Here is a 20802-nt window from a genome sequence, read left to right on the forward strand (position 1 = left end):
TATTTTATTAGAGCCGATAAAATGTGAAAGGACTGACCTATCAGCTGGAAATCATCAAACGCACCTGTTAAAGCTGCTAAGCAGCAACATATTATGTACCCTTCTCTGAACTACCATGAGGCTTCCTCTCATCCTTCTGCATAACTTCCCAACATCTCCTCTGGTTATCTCTTTTGTTGCTAGTGAATTCACGCTTACCGCTCAGCCTCCTCCTCCGATACTTCCTGCCTCCTGAGGGGATTACTGCTACTGCTGTTATTATTGTTCCGAGCCAGGATATTGCTGCTGGAAAAGTTTTTCTGGGACTTCATGTAGCTGCTACTCTCGGTGTCTTCATTGGAAGTGGCTTTGATAATGTTACTAAGAAAACAAGACAAGAACACTTCAGTCAGAAGCATCCTCTGTATTGCTCAACGGGTTGTTAGCATGCCATACTACCCAGTGATGGACACGTGTCTATTTCCCAGAGTGTATTGATACTGTGTTTTTCTCAAGGATACTGTCCTTGGTTGACTGCCTTGGGAAAGAAAATGCTCCTCACCCACTAACATAATACATTATTCACCCCCTTTAATGACATTTTGCAAGTGTCAAGTAAGTCCTGCTAAATCACTCCTGCATTTTCATCTACGACGGGACTTGAATTGGTCAAGGGATGAGCACCAAACATGCAGTTGGGAGGGGAGAGGTTTTAAAGGAAGAAAAACCTTAGCATTTGGCGTACAATGAGGGAAGCTCCTTTAGCTCATATACAGCCCAGTTGTGTGGATCATGAGTCTCTGGACTAACATGAATATGAGGAAAAATAAAAAAATTCCTACTGGAAGGAATTTTTTTATTTTGACTATGGCAGACCAACACGGCTACCTATCTACTAATGAATATGAGGGCTCTTAGAAACAACTGCAGTCTATTTTTTCCTAGCAAGGAAGCTTAAAAATAAAAGATTCAGGAGCAAGTATGCTTTCATTCCCACAGCTGTGCATGTGTATCTATCTATGCCTCTCTTGTTGAAAACCACTACTCCCCCAATGGTTTGCCCATACTTGAAGTGTTGGGCAGGCTGCCACAGTTAGGCTTTCCCTGGCCCCTTCCAACCAACCTATGGTGCCCACTGGAAGGATGGCTGCGAAAGAACTTACTTGAGGGAGGTTGTGGCCTGGTTGGAGCTCTTGGGCGCAGCTGCCTTGTCCGCAGTGGAGTAGTTATTATGCACCATGGTGGTTACACAGTTGCCCATTGCACCTTTGTTACTCCTCGTAGGAAAGAAGGGCAATATGTTAGCATATTGAAGGCTGTGGGCCAACATGTGCAGACTTCAATCACAAACCTTTAGGACAAGGGTGGCTAACCCACCACCCTCTAGATACTGTTAGATTCCAACTCCCATTAGAGTCAGCCAACGTGACCAATGGTCAGGGATGGTGTAAGCTGTTCTCCAACAACATCTCAGGGGCCACAGGAAAACCATTAACTGCTTAGACAGGGTTCAAAAGAAAATAGGGAAAAAATCATAATGGGGGAAAATATCTGAAACAGGCTTCCCAGGTCTTCACCTGGAAAAAAGTGTCAAGGCACCAGGCTGCAGTGCTGTCACTGTACTTGTTGCCCTGTGACTTCACTGGTACTTGATAAATTGTCTCTCCTGTCCTCTTGGGAGCAAAATATTGCTTCCCACATCAGGTGGAAGAGGAGACTGAATGAAGGAATCAGTGGAGTGGACATGCGGTGACTGCACCCTCTCAGTGAGTTTTCAAAGGGAAAGGCACTATTAGCAGGCAAAGACCTGGCAACCCTAATTTGGAATGTGAGAGCACTAAGTACAGGCTAAAGGAATGAGGCCACATGAAAGCACACTGAAGCGCAGTAAAAATAAAAAAAATCCTTCCAGTAGCACCTTAAAGACCAACTAAGTTAGTTCTTGGTATGAGCTTTCGTGTGCATGCACACTTCTTCAGATACACTGAAACAGAAGTTGCCAGATCCTTCTATATAGTGAGAAGGTGGGGAGGGGTATTACTCAGAAGGGTGGTGGGAATGGGAGATTGGCAAATCTGCAACTGCAACTGAAGCGCAGTAGTGCTGTTCAACAACAATGAAAGCAAAAACGAAGTGGAAATCATTGTTTTGGCTCAACCCTATTTTAGATTACAACCTGTAGCTAAAAAGAGACTGCTGTTCCTTTTCACATGGTTGTCTCCAGACCCTACTCCATTAATACCCATGGACCAGAAATAATACAGCAACCATCTTCAGCAAAAATAGTGATAGCACAAATCCCACCAGTCAAATTTCAGCTAGACCTGGTTGCCTTTCTTACCTGTTATTTGCAGTGAAGTTGGCTGCAAGTGGCACATAGATTTCTTTCTTCCTCATGCCTGCAGGGGCCTCTTGAGTGCTGGATGGGACAGGAAATGTTCTGGGCTGCTCATCCTGCACAACATTACCAGAAATACGCATGAAGGGAAATCACTGTCATTGTATGCGGCAAGTCCTCTCCTGATACTTTTATTCTAACTCATGCAGAGAATCCATCTCAGTCCCACCGTGATTCTCACTGATACCAAAGCCTGCTGTGAGACAAACTCTGGTGGTGGTAAGTTTGTGCTGTGCTGAATGTCCCAGGATGGGACTAATAAACTTCCAAACCGGGAGTGAGAGTCAGGGGCACTGATTCTGTGTACCCAGTGTTAAAAAGCTACACAAGAGCTTTCAACCCCTCAGCTAATGACTGCTAATCCAAATTCCATACCAGAAGCCAAAGTCATTAGCACAGATTACACAATACAAAAGTATGGTAGTAGTACCATAACCCCCTATTTATTTATTTATTTATTTGTCTTATTTATTGGCTGTCCCATAACCTGAATTCTCCAGTAACACTTCCTTTGAACACCTTTTTGCCCCTACTTCCTAGTTCCAAGTATAGCACTGTAGTGCTAGACAGAAGCTGCTGCTTGGATACAACAGAAGAGCATCCCTTTCTCCATATCTTACTCTTAATGCTGCACTAGCATTTAGTGTCAGTGGGGAGATAGCCTGTCCTCTTGTCATGACCAGGGATGGCTGTAGCCTTGTGGCAGGGGGCAGCCTTTCCGCTGCTTGTTTTTTAAGGAGAAAGCTATATCCCTGTGCTGGAGAGCACAGCACTCCTCAACAGCTGTCTATGCAAGCATATTCTACGCTGTACTCACCCCAGCAACAAGAACGACAGCTGAATGTGGGAAACACACTGACATTTGAAGGGTGGGGAAATGTCCCCCGCCGCCGATGCATTAGCTAAGCAAAAGGCTTAGATCCTTTGTGACAAAATATTTAACTGGAAAGGCTCCAGATGCCTTTGCATCTGGAATGCTTTCTGGAGCTATCTGTGTTAGCATAAGAAGGCAAATGGAACAAATCTTAGGAGTCCATTGATCTGAAGCTCCTCTGGCACTTGAACTTCCTGTTATGACCTTGCCCTTACCAGGATGTTCCATGTTGTTTTCTTTTCCGGGGAGACTTTACTCAGACTTGCTAGTTTCTTTCTTCCACCTGAGCTGCTTTCAAACAAAGTCAGGAAGTCTCCGTGCTGCTCCACACTGCTGAGAAGCAAAATCACATGATTACTCAGAAATCTTAGGAGTTTGGTCCATTTCCAGAAGCTGTCCACTCGGCCTGCTGAGCAAAAGGAGAACTTGTTCTCCCCCATAAATTACTACCAAGTGTCCAGGAGTAATTACAGATTGGTTTCAGTACCTTCAAGTAAATGAAATGTATAGAAAGGACAAAGAAAGAGGATTTGCAGAAGGGGGATCCAAATTCGAAAAAAATCTATTGGGAAGCAACAAAAAAAATGATATCCAAAATATCCAAAATCTTATTAGAATGGGAAACTAAAGATGGGCTAGTAAAGGCCACGATGATACACTGGGGGTCATATATCAGATATAATATTGAGTTTTCAGCATAGGAAAAATTATGGAATAGGGCAATAAATTTCTTGGCATGGAAGTGTTCAAGACAGAAGGGTCTCTGATGCATATGTGGTGGCACTGTAAATATGCAAAAAAATTCTGAGAGATGGTATCTGAGGAACTGAAAAAAATATTTAAGCTCATTTTTCCGAAGAAACCAGAAGACTTCTTGCTACCAATAATAGGTGCAGAGATACTAAAGAAAGTAAAAAATGCATTTCTGTATGCAACAGCAGCCGCAAGATTAGTGTCTGTAAAATACTGGAAAGAAAAGATATATCCCATGAAAGAACAATGGTTGCATAAATTAACTGAATTTGCAAGTATGGTGGCCAAAATAAGAAACTGGGATGAAAAGAAAACAAGAAACGAGTGAGATTGTCTTGGAGAATATTTGAAAAAAGATGGTATTAAGGTAAACTTTCAAGCAGGGATAAATTTATGATCTGCAGTAGAAAGGATAAGCGAACTGAAGTGAAAATAAGATGGAATAATCAAAGGACAAGTAGCAAACCAAAGAAAATGTAGGGTGTCAAGGAAGGTTAGATTGGGAAGTAGAAAAAAAAAAACTTTGATGAGATGACATATGTATGCAAATATGCACTGGAAAACGCATCAATAAAAATTAACTTTAAAAAACACACACCCTACTCCTCATTCTGGGGTAAACCCTCAAGAATAAAAACAAACCAACTTCCCCAAAGAGTTCTGAAAGACATGCATGAGTCAATTAGTTTCTGCAAAATATTGCATTTCAGTAAGAAATTTATTTAGGGCTCACCTAAAGGCACCGTTCACACGCTGGTTAACCTGAGTCGTGCTATTGGATCTTCGTAAATTGTTCATAGCTCTGGAGGTGCCAAGCCCTGCATCTTCCTGAGAGAAAAAGACACACATCAACAATGCTGAATACTTAGGGGTTGACTACCACTTGAATGGCTTTGAAACAAAAGCTTCCTCTTACATAGATAGAGTGCCCCATCTGCAGCCATCCCAAGATAAAGAAGGTAAGCCCTACAGGTGATACATTAGCAATGCCCCTGGAAGGCAGCTTGAAGGATGCATTCAGGGCTGCTGCCTTGTTACTGGATGTTCCAGTGTGTGTTTCTGGTTTTTTAATGTATATTCATATTAAAAATTAAACCAGTACTTATAAGAAAAAAGGATAAGCACATTTTTATATACCGACAAAAATTCCATCTCATGTATGATTATTTTTTCCTATGACAATTGTAACAATATTCAGTCTCAAGAAGTAGATACAGTCTAATTGTAAAATTCATTTTATTTTGCAAAGTACAGGATGAATTGAGTCTTTAAAGTTACCTTGCCCATATGATATACAAGGGGTGGGGCTGGGGACTGATGGAAAACAACCAGTCCATGTAAAGTGCTTTAAAAAAAAAATTGAACAGAATTTTCTGTGCATTTAATGGTCTTGTGTGATTGCTCTGTAAACATATCCCATATGCACGATTCTGTACGCAACAATCAGAGGTCTGTGAAATTACAATTTAGTAATGCAGCCTGGGGTTAAGTTGCGTAATTCATGAGACTCAGTGGAAGTTACCTTTAGTGATAACTGTAGGCCACTTTGTCATTTAGAACCAGGAATTGTTGTCATCTTAGACCCAATGATAATGCAAACTGATTAGATGGGCAGATGAATGTACTGATCCTTGATCTTTCCATACTCTCTAAAAGTTGCTAGCTTTCATAATGCAATCTTATTGAAAAAACAATTCCTCCAAATCCTCAATATTGTGACTGTTTCTGTCCAAATGCTTCCTTTTGTTTACTACAAAATCTGTGCTTTCTATGTTCAATTTAATTTTTTCCCCTACCTTTTAAATGGCAAAATCTTACATGCATTTTGTATTGTTAAAGCAGTAATGTAGGTTTGATAAGAAAGTATTGCATATATTTCACTTTTTCCTTTAAAAAAGCAAAGCAGCCCCCCCCATGGCATCAGAATTTCTGAAATTTTTTACAGCTCTAGGGTGGTTTTTGTTAACTCTGGGCTAGAACCCCCTTGCGTTATACAAACACAACAATCTTACATGGGCTGCTCTTGTTGTGGACTCTATTAAACACAGAATAAAAGAATGCACAGCATAACCAGTTAAGCTCTGTGATTAAATGAAATATGTTTAGCAGGAACATACTTAGAAGACAGAATAAACTTCCAAGGAGAGCAAATCTATTACCCCCATCCCCCAATACTCACTAGGATATTCCTCTTGGGCTTGTTTTCAGTAATGACAGAGACGGAGCGAGCAATGTGCTTGCCTGGAGAGGCACTGCTTGGGCGCTGAAGCACTTGCATGGGCAGCCCTGTAAGACTGAGATCCACACCATTGGCACTGGCACCCTGGAAGGAAGAGCTGCTACCACGGGCACTCTTCATTGTGATATGGGAATGGAGGCCTGGAAGCAAAGAAAAACACAAAGGTGAAGATGTTATGTTGGCTAGAGGAATTGCTTTCCACATTTCCTATTTTGACCTAAAGCACGGACGAAGGAATAGGGAAAACTCTTGTATGTTCGTAGAACATCTGTCACTGGTCACCTGCAATATCACAGGCCAGCAAATGTCTGTGATGATCCTGTAACCATTATACACAGACCTCTCAATCTCAACAAAGGCATTTACCTTGGCGGTGGCAGCGGGGAATTATTCATCATTTCCAAGCAACCTGATATGGAAGCCATGTGCTTCAAAACTGAAATTACCCAGTAACAGACACACTTGCTGAGTTGAACATCATCTGGATTGCATGCAACAATTTAGCATGACCCGGAAGCTGTACGCTGGCTCCCTTGGCCAATAAAGCGAGATGAGCGCCACAACCCCAGAGTCGGCCACGACTGGACCTAATGGTCAGGGGTCCCTTTACCTTTTTATGCATTCCCGATGCAAAAGCCATATCAGGCAATGCTGGTCCCTAAGTATCTAATGGCCAAACTAGAAGATACAGGGGAATCCATGCACAGTCTAGTGGATATGTTTTGTTTTTAAACCACTGAAAAGCAACATCAGATTAGCAGAACATCTCAATGTTTTCCCTCCCTGCCATTTTCTGCCATAGGATGAAACCATAGGATGAAAAATATAGGGTCCTTGTAACTTTTTCCCTGCAGGAAGAACAACAGCTTGGGGAGGGTAATTTTGACTGACATGGGGCGTGAGGGAGAAATGTTATCTAAGTACTCCCTCTGCTGAAATTTGCAGCTTCCTGCCTCTACTTTTCAGTAAACAAACACACAAAACAATACAAAACATTAATGTTAGAACATGGTGTGTGCGCGCGCCACAGACTGCCCAGTTCTGCCCTGACATTACTGTTCAGTTTCGGTTTCAGTTTCTGTTAATTGGTTCTCGTGGGAAACTTGCAGATTCTAGCTTCACCAATTAACTCAAGCTGGTGGCAATTTACTCTTGGCAGAAAGCCCAGGTCTGCTTGACCTAGAAACTACTCACTCTGATTGGTTAACGAGCAGCACTCAACTCTGTTATCTAGGGATTGCTAGCACAGTTTGATGTGAGGTGTGTTAGGAGTTAGAAGTGCTGTGTATGGTTTTGAGAGAGAGAAAGGAAGAGAGGATTTATTTTGCTTTTATTTGTATGCAGAAACTCTGCTGGTTTTATTTTCTCCTTTTAATAAATCCTGTAAATAGTTATTCTGAGTCTAGCTGACTAGTCATTACTGCCGCAACTAGCTTCTTCGCTGTGCAGGAAAACTCTGCTACGTTTGGGCTAAAGCCAATAGGGCTATGCCTGACACTCCAAAGTTCCATGAGGTTATGGGCATTGTACTGCCAGCCTGAGTTGCGGTGGTGTCAGCATCAACGGCGTTGGTTCCAGTAGTTCCAGAAGTTGTTGTTCTCTGGCTGGTTCCTGACCGTGGTGAGCTGGTGACGCAGCGGACAGAAGGACAACAGCTGCAGCGTGTGAGTGCTGGGTGCTGTGGTTCCTGTTTTCTCTCTCGGTGGTCGTGAGTAGCTGGTTCCGGGTTCCAGGGACATCGCTCTCAAGATGGCCTCACAACCAGGTCAGATGGCTTTTGAGCGTCTGAATGACTCCAATTACTTGCTGTGGTTGGAACGCATGCAGGCAGTGCTGCAGAGGGATCGTCTCTGGCAAGTGGTGAGTAAGTTTCCTACGAAGCCTGATGATGAAGACCTCGATAAAGACCAAAGAGCAAGGGCCACAATTGTCTTGGGGCTGGAAGATTCCCAGTTGCCGTATGTGAGGGGAATCAAGACAGCTAGAGGTGTGTGGCAAGCACTTAAAGAACTCCATGTGCGTGAGACAGCGGTTTCCAAGCTGTTCATGCGCAAGGCATTGTACAAGGCAATGTTACAGCCTGGGGTTACAATGCAGGAACACCTACACAGTTTACAGTTAAAGTTTTCTGCGCTACAGGAAAGAGACTGTGCGTTAGACCAGCAGGAGAAGGTGGCTATTATTTTGAGTTCTCTCCCGGAAAGCTGGGATAATTTAGTTTTGTCTCTAGAAGGCATGCAGGAGCGTGATTTATCAGTCAGTTACGTTACTGGGCGTTTGATTGAAGAATGGCAGAAGAGGCAAGAAAGGTCGTTGGCTGCAGAGGCTTCTACTGGCGGGCGGTTTGGAAGGAGTTCTTATGCCGTGCCAGAGGTGAAGCAAAAGCAGCGTACTGGTGAGGAGTCAGCGTTTGCTGTTAGGCGTTGTTTCCGATGTGGGTCTTCAGCGCATCTAAAACGACAATGTCCGGAGTTGGTCAAGTCTCAGTTGCCGGTGCAGGAGCAGAGACGAGATCAGCAGCAGCAGCAGCGTAAAAAGAAATTCTTCAAACGAAAACAGTCGGCTCAGCTGGTGACCGGCGAGGTCAAGATTGCTGATGAGAAACAAGCGGTCTGGGTGGTCGATTCGGGAGCGTCTCGCCACATCGTGAATTCAGATGAATTATTTGTTTCCAAGAACTCAGCACAGCGCAGCCAGGTGGCTCTAGCAGACGGAAGTACTTCCGAAGTGATTTCGGGGGGTGCAGTTTATGTTCCTTGTCTTCGTGAATGCCTGCAAAATGTACTTTGTGTGCCTTCATTAAGGAGCAATCTGATGTCTGTAGATTGTTTGCTAAAAGCTGGGTTTAAAGTGAATTTTGAAGGAGACAGTTGCATTATTAAGAAGGCTGGTGAGATTTTAGGCACTGCTAAGTCAGAGGGAGGCTTGTTTTGGCTTAAAGCAGGATCTCAAGTTGCAGCAGTAGTCAGTAAATCTCAGCCTGCAGTGAATAACAAAGCTATACATGACAACTGTGTGCACTTGTTGCATAGGAAAATGGGGCATGCTTGCTGGAAAAGTGTACTAAAAATGTCTGAATTGGCTGATGGGGGTAATTTAAAGAGTTGTAACAAGTACCTTGATTGTAATGTTTGTAAAAAGGTTAAAACCCACAGAGTCTCTTACCCCAGAAGTGACAGAGTTAGTGAGTCACCGCTACAGCTGGTTCACATGGACGTAATTGGTCCATTTGCTGTAAGCAGGGGTGGATCGCGCTTTTCACTAACAATTGTGGATGACGCCACGCGTTATTCTTGGGTTTTTCCCATGAAGAATAAGGGTGACGTGTTCACTAAGTTTAAAGGCTGGGTGGCATCTGTGGAAAGATTTCTGTCTGTTAAACTCAAAAGGATTCAGACGGACAGAGGTGGCGAATTTATGTCAAATGCCTTTAGAGATTGGTTACAAAAGCGTGGCATTGGGCATAGAAAAACGAACGTTTTTTCCCCAGAGGAGAATGGCGTTGCGGAGCGAAAAAACAGATCTTTACAAGATATGATGTTTGCCATGCTTGAAGATGCTGATTTACCCATGTCTTATTGGGGGGAGAGCATGCTCACCGCGTGTTATCTCCAAAATAGGCTCTTCCATCAAACAATAGGTACAACCCCGTACTTTAAATTGTTTCAGAAAAAACCCAAAATTGACCACTTGCATGTGTTTGGATCAAAAGCCTGGGTATTAATTCCGAAGCAAATGAGAAAGAAGGGAGATCCTAAGACCAAACAGTTAGTGTTTGTGGGTTACCAGGAGCTGGGAAAAGGTTTCCGCTTTGCTGAAGGGACAAATGGCATTGTGATCTCCAGGAATGCCAGTTTTTGTGAACATAGTGGCTGGGAGAGACTACATGCCAATACTGAGGTTTGGTTTGAACCTTCCCAGGAGCTTCATGACTCTGAAGGTAGACACAGGGAGTCAGAGTCTGAGGGGGAGGAAAGTTCAGATAAGAGCTCTCAAGAAAGTGAAGTTAGCCAAAGACCAGTTGCTAAGCAACAAAAGAGAGGTCGTAGTTCTGAGGAGGAAAGTGGGTCAGAAGAAAAATTTTCTCCCAGAAGGTCTAAAAGACAAAACAAAGGAGTGCCTCCAGTGCGTTTTTCTCCAGATACTGCAAATGTGTTTAGTGTAAGTGCAGAACCCAAGAGTTTTCAGGAGGTGTTAAAGTTACCAAAAGAGGAGGCAGAGCGCTGGAAACAGGCAATGGAGGAAGAGATGTCCTCTCTGAATGAGCACAAGGTCTTTACACCAGTAGCAGCGCCTGAGGGGGCAAAGATTGTAGGCTGCAGGTGGGTGTACAAACTTAAACCTCTGGTGACAGGAGAGTACAAATACAAAGCTCGTTTAGTTGCTCAAGGATACTCTCAGAGGCCTGGAAAAGATTATGACGAAACTTTTTCCCCTACTGCCAAGGGGGACAGTGTAAGGCTGATTTTAACGCTTGGAGCAAAGAGAAAACTCCTGTTAAACCATTTTGACATTCAGACTGCATATTTACATGCACCAATATCAGAAGACCTGTATCTAGCCGAACCGCCTGGTTATGAGACAGGTTCCAATAGAGTGTTGAAATTAAACAAAGCTCTATACGGTCTTAAACAGGCTGCAAGATCTTGGAACAAATGTTTCCATGAGGCCTTAGTGTCATTTGGTTTCAAGCAGAGTACAGCTGACAATTGTGTTTATGTACGTGGTACAGGCAGTGATCAAGAGTTTTGTCTGATTTATGTAGATGATGTATTGTATGCCTGTAAAACAGATAAACAAACTAAAAGGTTTGCCAAGCAATTGTCCAGTAAGTTCAAAGTGAAGGACTTAGGCCCGGTTAGGACATATTTAGGGTTGGAAGTGTGCTGGGCCCAAGATGGCAGCTGTCTAATTAGTCAGCAGAACAAAGTTAAGCAACTACTGACTACATACAGGATGCAGGATTGCAAAGGGGCAGCGGTGCCTATGGATCCAGGTTTCATAAAAACACTTCATATAGATGAGAGTCCTGAATTTGAACATCCTGATGTATATCACTCTGTAATTGGAAGTTTATTGTATATAGCACAGTGGTCCAGACCTGATATTAGCTATGCAGTAGGCATATTAAGTAGATTGGTCTCAAAACCCACACTAAATGCCTGGAAAGGGGTAAAACAAGTTCTGAGGTATCTCAAACAGACAATTGGCTATATGTTACAATTAAATTCTTCAGAGGACGAAATGTTGAGTTGCTACTGTGATAGTGACTGGGGAAATTTGCCAGATAGAAAATCTGTCACAGGACTAGTCATAATGGTCGGTGGAGCTTTAATCAGCTGGCGGTCACGCAAGCAAGACGTTGTAAGTGTGTCATCAACGGAATCAGAGTATGCCGCATTGAGTGAATTGTGCAACGAGGTGATTTATTTCAAGCATTTGTTGGCAGATTTAAATGTAAATTGTGGAGAACCAGTACAAGTTTACATTGATAATCAAGCTTGTATAACCTTAAGTAAAACAGAGGGTTTCAAATCGCGTTCCAAACATATCTCTGTAAAATACCAAAATGTACGTTGCTGTGTACAAGACAATGTAATCACCTGTACTTATGTGTCAAGTGAAGAAAATGTAGCAGATGTGTTAACTAAACCATTGGCAAAGATAAAGAACAAGCGTATGTGCAAGGGTTTAGGTTTGCTGGAAAAATAATCTCCTACATAGGTGTATTTGGAGTTAATTGTTCAGCAGAATCTGTGAGGGGGTGTTCAGTTTCGGTTTCAGTTTCTGTTAATTGGTTCTCGTGGGAAACTTGCAGATTCTAGCTTCACCAATTAACTCAAGCTGGTGGCAATTTACTCTTGGCAGAAAGCCCAGGTCTGCTTGACCTAGAAACTACTCACTCTGATTGGTTAACGAGCAGCACTCAACTCTGTTATCTAGGGATTGCTAGCACAGTTTGATGTGAGGTGTGTTAGGAGTTAGAAGTGCTGTGTATGGTTTTGAGAGAGAGAAAGGAAGAGAGGATTTATTTTGCTTTTATTTGTATGCAGAAACTCTGCTGGTTTTATTTTCTCCTTTTAATAAATCCTGTAAATAGTTATTCTGAGTCTAGCTGACTAGTCATTACTGCCGCAACTAGCTTCTTCGCTGTGCAGGAAAACTCTGCTACGTTTGGGCTAAAGCCAATAGGGCTATGCCTGACACTCCAAAGTTCCATGAATTACATCCTCCCATGCTGAACTGCCATTCTTGTTTTACAATAATATCTCCTTAGCAGCTCAACCTCTCGTAAGCAGTGTGGTGCAAGTAAGAGAAAAGCCATTACTTCATCACTTTCCCCCCTCACCCTTCCCAGTTGACAACATGTGATAAATGAACAGTTCCTGGCAATGCCAGACACATAAGAGTATATGGGCTTTCAGAAAAGGATAAGGTACAAGTGACTATGAGGCCAAGCTTAAGGATATGCATATGCATTATTTCACACTGGCCAGATTTTATTCATAAGAGCATTTATATGCCTGAACTTTGGCCCAAAGTGAGTCCCAGCAAACTAGTGCATAGAGGGGTACATAATTCTACCAGTAGTAGATAGGTAGCCGTGTTGGTCTGCCATAGTCAAAATAAAAAAATTCCTTCCAGTAGCACCTTAAATACCAACTAAGTTAGTTCTTGGTATGAGCTTTCGTGTGCATGCACACTTCTTCAGAAGTCTGAAGAAGTGTGCATGCACACGAAAGCTCATACCAAGAACTAACTTAGTTGGTCTTTAAGGTGCTACTGGAAGGATTTTTTTTATTTTGACTATGGCAGACCAACACGGCTACCTATCTACTACTGGAACCATGGAAGGCACCACATTGAGTCGTATGAAATGGAAGTCCATCAACCTCACCAGTGTATCTGAAGAAGTGTGCATGCACACGAAAGCTCATACCAAGAACTAACTTAGTTGGTCTTTAAGGTGCTACTGGAAGGAATTTTTTTATAATTCTACCAGTTATAGCTTCCCATCCTCCAATGCTCTCCTAGTAAATTAATCTATTCTGATAAATGTTCTCATTTTATAACACACACACACACACACACACACACACACATCATATTAGGTTAGCCTTACTTGATTTGTCTCTTAACAAAGAAACTGCCCATCCACACACCTATTTCCCTACAAGTGCTTTCAATTGCAAATACGTTGGCCCAGGAAAGATAAACACAAACCTCTCTATGGAAACCATAGACACACACCCCTTTGATATGGGTGAAGCCAGCAACTAGACAGCTCATAGCTATTTCATTAGAGAAACAGTGTTAAGATTCAAGGCAGCAAACATGACAGGATGAAACTGCTAAAGTGTGGTCAGCCTTTGCATAGGTTCAATATCATTCAAGGCGAATGAAAAGCTTCATACAATCTGTATAGTTACACAGTTTCATTGTTTACTTTTTGCTTTCATTTTCCGGTGTCTTGAAAGTTCAATACTCCTGTCGTCTGTACGACAAATTTGGCACTAAAGCACCTGAATGAGGCAATTTCAACGATGCTCCTCATAGTGGTCAACCGGATTTTAGGTATCACCCTATTTACCCAATAACAAAGAACTTATAGTGTTCCAGTGATGCATTATTTTAACCTGGCAGCATTTCTTATGCTTACTAGAATAAACATAGCAAATGCTGCAAAGAAAGAATTTAGAAGGGGTTGGGGCTTGAAACCTGGGCACCTAAAATGTAATTTTTCCCCAAGCCTGATGCTATTTACATTAGATATACCTGAACTACTGTATTTGCATAAGGCTGGTGCCTCTTCAAGAAGGCCGCTGTTTCCTAACAACACGAGCGAGCCTATATGAATCATGCACCCTGGAGTACACAAACATCTTGCGGCACGATGCATAGTGCTTAACACCAGATCTCACGCTGAAAAATCCAAAGGAGAGAAAACTTCAGAGCAGCAGACTAGTCCCTAAAAGGGATGCTGGAGAGACAGGATCGGGAGCAACATTCACCTTTCTGGTGCCTTCCCAAAATACTAGAAACGGGTGGGGAAGAGCTGCATGTTTCTCCAGAGAGGAAGGGAAAGGCATCCAAAACAAGTTCTAGCTCCTCCTCCTTGTCACAGTGCTTGTTTAACAGTTGCAAAGAAGCACCATCCCAAGATGCAAGCTTACAGGGCCAGGGGCTCTGCAAAAGCCTGGGGTTTTAAGCCAGCTCAAGCAGGACTCTGCAAAACAATGCAAACATGCAGCAGCCTGCAGGGTGGCGGAGTTGGGGGAGGGGGTTAGAGAGAAGATGGCCACTGTCTGGCCCCCCCTCTATATCATATATGGCTCTCTCTCTCACACACACACTTACCTCACGCAGGTACCCAAAAGACGAACCTCCTCCTTCTCCTCCCTCTCGCTAGTGGTTCAGGTGATGATGGCGAGAGCCGCCACCCCCCCCCCGGCCCCGCTTCCACACAGGCTCAGTTGGGCTGAGAGGAAGGCCTAGCCTTAAACCGAGGGGGGTTTTCTATCTACACCCCTCCCCCCCCAAAAAATGACCCCCGGAGGCGGCTGCTCCCCTCCACTTTCCGCCCCACTTTTATGATGTAGGGGCCTAGTCCTGCGCTGGGGTCATTCTCAGACGCAATGCCCGCTCATCCCCCGGGCCGCCCGCCTAGAGCATTATGGGAAATTCCCGCCCCCTGATGCTGAGGCTGCGGCTCCAGTCCACGGCCCGGCAAAGAGAGCGAGGGAGACCAGCGGAAGACGTAGCGGCAGCCGCCGCCGCCGTCGTGAGAGGCACACGCGAACTTAGTGCGAAGGGGAGGCCCGCCTCCGCTTTGCCACGGCATTGGCCAGAGTTTGGAGAGGCCCGGCTCCTTACCGGCTGGCCGACTTGTCCTTCTGCCGGCGCCGGGGCTAGGTTGAGGGCGCAAGAAAGGCGGCGGGCGGGAGACCCGCGAGGAGAGAGAGAGACGTTTGCGGGCTGTTGGGGGAGAAGCATGTAGAGGAGGAGGAGGAGGAGCTTGCACCACAAAGGCGACGACCCCCGACTTAGTCCTGCAACCAGATCAGGCACTTCCTCCTTGCTGGGTCTGTTGGGTATTCCCCCCCCTTCCCTCTTTCCAACGGGGGTCTCCCTCTGAACCCCGGTTGCAACTTCCAGGGTTCCCCCCGTTACCGTCTCTTGCCTGATCTAATTCTCCCCTGGCCTCCTCGCTGGCCCAAGTAGGACCAATTCAGCCAGCTAGCCCTGGGGATTATCTAATGCTTATTTCCCCTAAATTGATTCCTGAACTTTGAATTTTATTGTTACTCATGTTTTTATACTGTATTTTATGCTGCTTTTACAATTAAATGTTTTAAATTTGTTGTTAGCCGCCCTGGGCCCGGTTTTTGAACCGGGAAGGGTGGGGTATAAATAAAAAAATATTATTATTATTGCGAGATCCAAGCCCCAGGCAGCCTCCTTTTTCTTGCCTTAAAGCAACTGCTGCTCCTGAAGCCACCACCATGCACGTAGCATTGTAGAAGCGATAATACTTTTAACCAGCGCTGGGAAGAGGAAGCCCGTTCCCACAACCAACAGCAGTATTTTTATTTATTTTTTCAGTACAGGCTGCTCATGCATATGGGGTTTGGGACCAAAACACCAGCGATCGCTGGCTTGCAATGCGATCCACATCCCTCCCCTGCCTGGGATGGTGTGGTTCGGGGCTAGGTCATCATAACCACATGGCTGAATCCATTTGAACGAATGAACGCATTCATGCAAACGAATTATGAAACTTAAAATTAAGTTGATCGTATCCATCCTTTTTTTTTGGTCTCTGTAGCTGTTTTATATTTCATGGTGGACTGTTCTGGAAACGTATGGAGCTGGTCAAATAATTACCCAATCTCTTTTTCAAAGCTGATGGCAATGCATGCCCATTTAAGGCAGCATCATATGCTCAGCCGGCTTCTTGGTCCCCAAGTAATCTCAAAGCAATTGCAGCCATGCCTAAGAGACGAGAAGGATGTTTTTGGTAGCCTTGTTAGGCAGTGAGTAAGCCTGACTTCTAACTGCCAGTCAGGAATCAGCTGAAGCTAGGACCAGAATATCCACAAATGCTATGCTAATGCTCATAACGTGAAGTATTAAATGAGAAAGGATATTCAATGGCAGTATTGTGGGTGGATAAAAAAGGTACACCAGCCCAGCAAAGGAGACCATGATCGGATGCATGAACAGACATAATTTAACTGCTCTGAGTCATCCCTGAAATTAGCATCACTTCAGCTTCATTTTCACTGTGGCGGCAACCCTTGGCTGGGGCTGCACCACTACAAGCTAGGGCTCACTTGACTGAATGCTTTTCCATTAAAACAAACCCACCCTGCATTTAGAAAAGTAGCAAGTTGGGGAGTGGGAGGTAGGGAAATCTTAGTTACAGTTCTTTAGAATATCAATTCTAGGCATCTGTTTTACAAAATGTAAAATTTACGCATCTTGCCCCTGGCAAGCCTTTGGATTGGAATCAGGTCCTTGGTGCTGGGATCTCTCTGGATTCAATTATGTTGTCTCACGTTCAGATCAAAACTATACAACAGAATGCTTACATTGTTTAAATAAACTTCCATTACCCTGTATACTTCCAGTACCCCTGCTGCAACATCTACCAGTGCCTGTTCTAACAGTTATTTACACTTATTCCAGAGCCAAACATTACATAATAATCTACATGCTTTTTATGCAAGGTGCATTTTGATGTTTGGAACAGCAAAAGAGTTTTTGTATTGTCATTTTTGCCTGCCAACAGGCACAGCTTATGCTTTATTCTTAACCCTGCTGGGTTAAAACAGCAGCAATCCTGTAAGAGTTCTCAAAACAACAGGGGAAACAAGAGAGACGGGGAATACTTAATCCACCCCATTTTGGGACAGGGCAGAACACTTTTCATACACACTCAACAGAAGCCAAACATAGTGCTGATCATAAATCTAGTGTGTGCTCTCAGCTGCAATCTGCATTCCATTGCTTGTGTTACCATGTTTTATAAAATTTCAACCCAATCCTATGCAAGGTTAGTTTTGCTTAAGCCTATTGGTTTCAGTGGATTTAGGAACACCAAACAGCATAAGTGTGGTTCTTCTCAGATACAATGCACCGTTTATTACCTCCCTCTCCAGTGAGCATCCCTATGTGCACCAAGTGAAGGAACAGCTGCGACAAATAAGGATAGTTATAAGGATAGCAAAAGAGGGAAAACAGGAGATAAGCATCAAAGCAGGATTATATTACACAGCTAGTGGGGACATTGAAAAAAGACTGGATGCATTGGAGTCAATGCTAGATCAAGTTGTATGGAGGGAATATTAAAGCTGCCATCTGATACACATTTATTTGGGGGAAAGCCCACGCAAATGCAATGGGATTTACTTCTGAGTAAACATGGATAGGATCAGATTGCAGCTTGCCTGTTTCTGGCTTGGCTCAAGGCAGGGTGACCAATAGATTTGAGGGTCCTGATTAAACCAAGAAATAATATGGATCAGTTACACTTTGGTTGCCCAGCAAAATGAACAAATACAGCATAGCACAATTAATAACAGGCCAGCACCTTGAGTGCCAGACAGATTCCACTTAAGCAGTTCAACCTTAGGCTTGATGAGAAGAGGGTGTACTTTCTTGGGTCAGGGGGAGATTGGAGTTGTGGGGGCCTTTAGCTTTGGAGGGACTGTGAAACACGCTCTGAAATATCTTTTGGACTTTAGTTCTGACTATGGAGAATGGGCTGACCTGTCGAGAAGGAATAAAGACATTGTTAGGTTGGAGTTTCCCCGAGATCTACTCCTCAGTGCCAAAGGAAGGAAATTAAGAACAAGATCAGCAGAAGATAAGTAACGTGCATGTATAAATATGAAGAAGATCTGCAGAAGGGACATGGAAAAGAGTTAAGAGCCTCGGACAGAAGATCACCAGGTTGATGGACTATATGGAATTGATAGAAAGGACTGACAGAATCCGAGACCAGGGAGAAGAGACGGTGGAAGAAGATTGGAAAAAAAAGTTTTAAAAAAATTATTTAGAGAAATGTTGCAAAATTAATGAGTGTTAGAAAAATGTTAGAATGAAATTATATGACTTTAGTAGTTATAAGGAGTTAAGTATAAATAAGTTTTAGGGTTTTAATGGTAAGATAAGGTTAAAATAAATTAAGATAATTAAATGACAGAAAACAGTGAAAGATGGAAAGGATTTGCTGAAATAATTAATAACTAGAACACAAAAAGGGAGGTGTGAGGAGGTCGATGAAGCAAGTTAATGAAAGATAAAGATATGGAAATATTGGATGTGTTTTTAATTGTTTTTGCTTTTGTTTTTGTTTTGATATATTGTGTCTTGCTTTTTTATATGTACTGTAATGTATTGATTTGTATTGTTTACTTTTTCTCTTTCTTTTTTACTTCTTTAAACTTTTAATAAATATTATTTTTTTTTAAAAAAGAGAAGAGGGTGTACTTTCTATAAAGGACTTTGTGTACACACACACACACACACACACACACACACACTCCCCCCCCAAATCCCTTTCGGAGTGGTTGATAGCACACAAAAGTCAGGGCAGGTGTGCTCTCAGAGGGAAAAGTAGTATGCTTTTTAAGAAATGGCAGCTGTGCCATCAATGCTAATGAGAACTGAATCTTCATCAAGTTAAATGCTGCAGAACAAAGAGGCCTTTACATTCTTTTCACATGGATTCAGAGTTGCCTGACCTGCTCAAGGGGTCACATTTCCCTAAAGCAATATCACTTCTGGCTGGAAATAACCAGACTCTCCTTATCAATAAAGAGGAACCTCACTAAAACAATTCTAGTTCTACAAAAGAGCCAGAACGCAAGACCAAATCATTGGTCCATCCATTCAGCATTTTGACTGTAATGGTACAGCTTTTAGTTATTTTGTGCGTAGCCAGTAAACAACAGTAAAGCAAGCCCTCTTCTCGCCCATGCCAGCCCATTTGCAAGGGATATATATGGGGGACGCGGGTGGCGCTGTGAGCTAAAGCCTCAGCGCCTAGGGCTTGCCGATCGAAAGGTCGGCGGTTCGAATCCCCGCGGCGGGGTGCGCTCCCGCTGCTCGGTCCCAGCGCCTGCCAACCTAGCAGTTCGAAAGCACCCCCGGGTGCAAGTAGATAAATAGGTACCGCTTACCAGCGGGAAGGTAAACGGCGTTCCGTGTGCTGCGCTGGCTCGCCAGATGCAGCTTTGTCACGCTGGCCACGTGACCCGGAAGTGTCTCCGGACAGCGCTGGCCCCCGGCCAATAGATGTGAGATGGGCGCACAAACCCCAGAGTCTGTCAAGACTGGCCCGTTCGGGCAGGGGTACCTTTACCTTTAAATATATATATGCCTATTTGAAAAAGGGCAACTGAGTACAAAGTAAAGGGGAAGACAGACAGCTAGTGGTAAAGTTAGGCAAGGGGGCTAAACATGGCAAGAACAGAAGCCGGGCTGCCTAGTTAAGGTACTGGGTCAATTACTGACCAAAGGGAAACAGAAAGCTGTGCCATATACAGTGGTGCCTCGCAAGACGAAATTAATCCGTTCCGCGAGTCTCTTCGTCTAGCGGTTTTTTTGTCTTGCGAAGCAACCCGATTAGCGCTATTAGCGGCTATTAAAGGCTTAGCGGCTTAGAAAAAGGGGGGAGCGAAAAAAATCGCAAGACTCGCAAGACTTTTTCGTTTTGCGAAGCAAGCCCATAGGGAAATTCGTCTTGCGAAGCGCATCGAAAAACGGAAAACTCTTTCGTCTAGCGGGTTTTTCGTCTTGCGAGGCATTCGTCTTGCAGGGCACCACTGTAATAATGAAGATCTCGGAAATATTTTTCTGGTTTTAGATTATTTCTCCTTTGTTGCAAATATTGAGCCTGTCCTTGACCAGTAGCTCACAGAAGGAGATGTTTAAAAACATCTTGTACTGTAAAATGATCTTCAGTTACTAATGGAAACTGCAGATCTGGAGAATGTGTTTTGTTTCGTGTACATTTTAAAGAACCTGACTAAGGTTAATCCTGGTCTCTAGAGTTTCAACTTTGTTCTTTTTTTGTAAGGGGCAAGTGTAAGGTATGGCATTCTTCATATAAGCCAATTCTAGACAGGGCGGACTGCAAACATCAGTAACCCACTGACATGGTGAAACCCCAGCTAGAACCCCTGTTATCAGCAAGCCACTGTTTGTCAAAGGGAGTTGCTGGAAAAGTAATTGTTAACTTGGCAGGAAGATTCATCACAATGCATTTTCCTGTGAGAAAGGTGGTTGCATTAATGTTGTGGGGACCTATTGGAAGATGCCTGTGACGTCACCAGCCGCTGTGGGTTGCATCCAACAAAATTGTCCTGTTCATGCAAGGACTTCTGCTTGCACTATACAACTGCACCTCCCTCTCCCTGACCCCATGCTATCCAAACCTGTCCTGTGGTTCCAACGCTCTGGGAGAAAACTTTGGAGAAAACACCTAAAAACATATTATCATATCTCTCCCTCCCCCCCCCATTCAATTTTTAAGTGTCTGTCAATAGTTTG

The 20802-nt window shown here is 43.6% G+C and overlaps 1 protein-coding gene across 10 annotated transcripts in view; it reads right to left on the reverse strand.

Annotated features, from left to right (window-relative positions):
* CEP131 (centrosomal protein 131) overlaps window positions 1-15138 on the reverse strand; it is a 36054-nt gene extending 20916 nt beyond the window's left edge. For 3 of the 10 annotated variants that reach the window (XM_081180849.1, XM_081180850.1, XM_081180844.1), the window contains exons 1-7: window positions 14602-15043; window positions 6184-6383; window positions 4738-4832; window positions 3467-3584; window positions 2321-2433; window positions 1143-1256; window positions 199-360 (exon numbers count right to left, since the gene is read on the reverse strand). In XM_081180849.1, coding sequence (XP_081036975.1) covers window positions 199-360; window positions 1143-1256; window positions 2321-2433; window positions 3467-3584; window positions 4738-4832; window positions 6184-6363 — 782 coding nt within the window. In that variant the 5' untranslated portion in view covers window positions 6364-6383; window positions 14602-15043. Of the gene's footprint in view, window positions 1-198; window positions 361-1142; window positions 1257-2320; window positions 2434-3466; window positions 3585-4737; window positions 4833-6183; window positions 6384-14601; window positions 15044-15117 lie in introns of those variants that run through there. The other 7 variants (XM_081180845.1, XM_081180852.1, XM_081180853.1 and 4 more) reach the window with 5 other exon arrangements.
* Window positions 15139-20802: the final 5664 nt, after the last annotated feature.

The sequence above is a fragment of the Podarcis bocagei genome (assembly GCF_964188305.1).
Source record: "Podarcis bocagei genome assembly, chromosome: 2".
NCBI classification, from domain to species: Eukaryota; Metazoa; Chordata; class Lepidosauria; order Squamata; family Lacertidae; genus Podarcis; species Podarcis bocagei.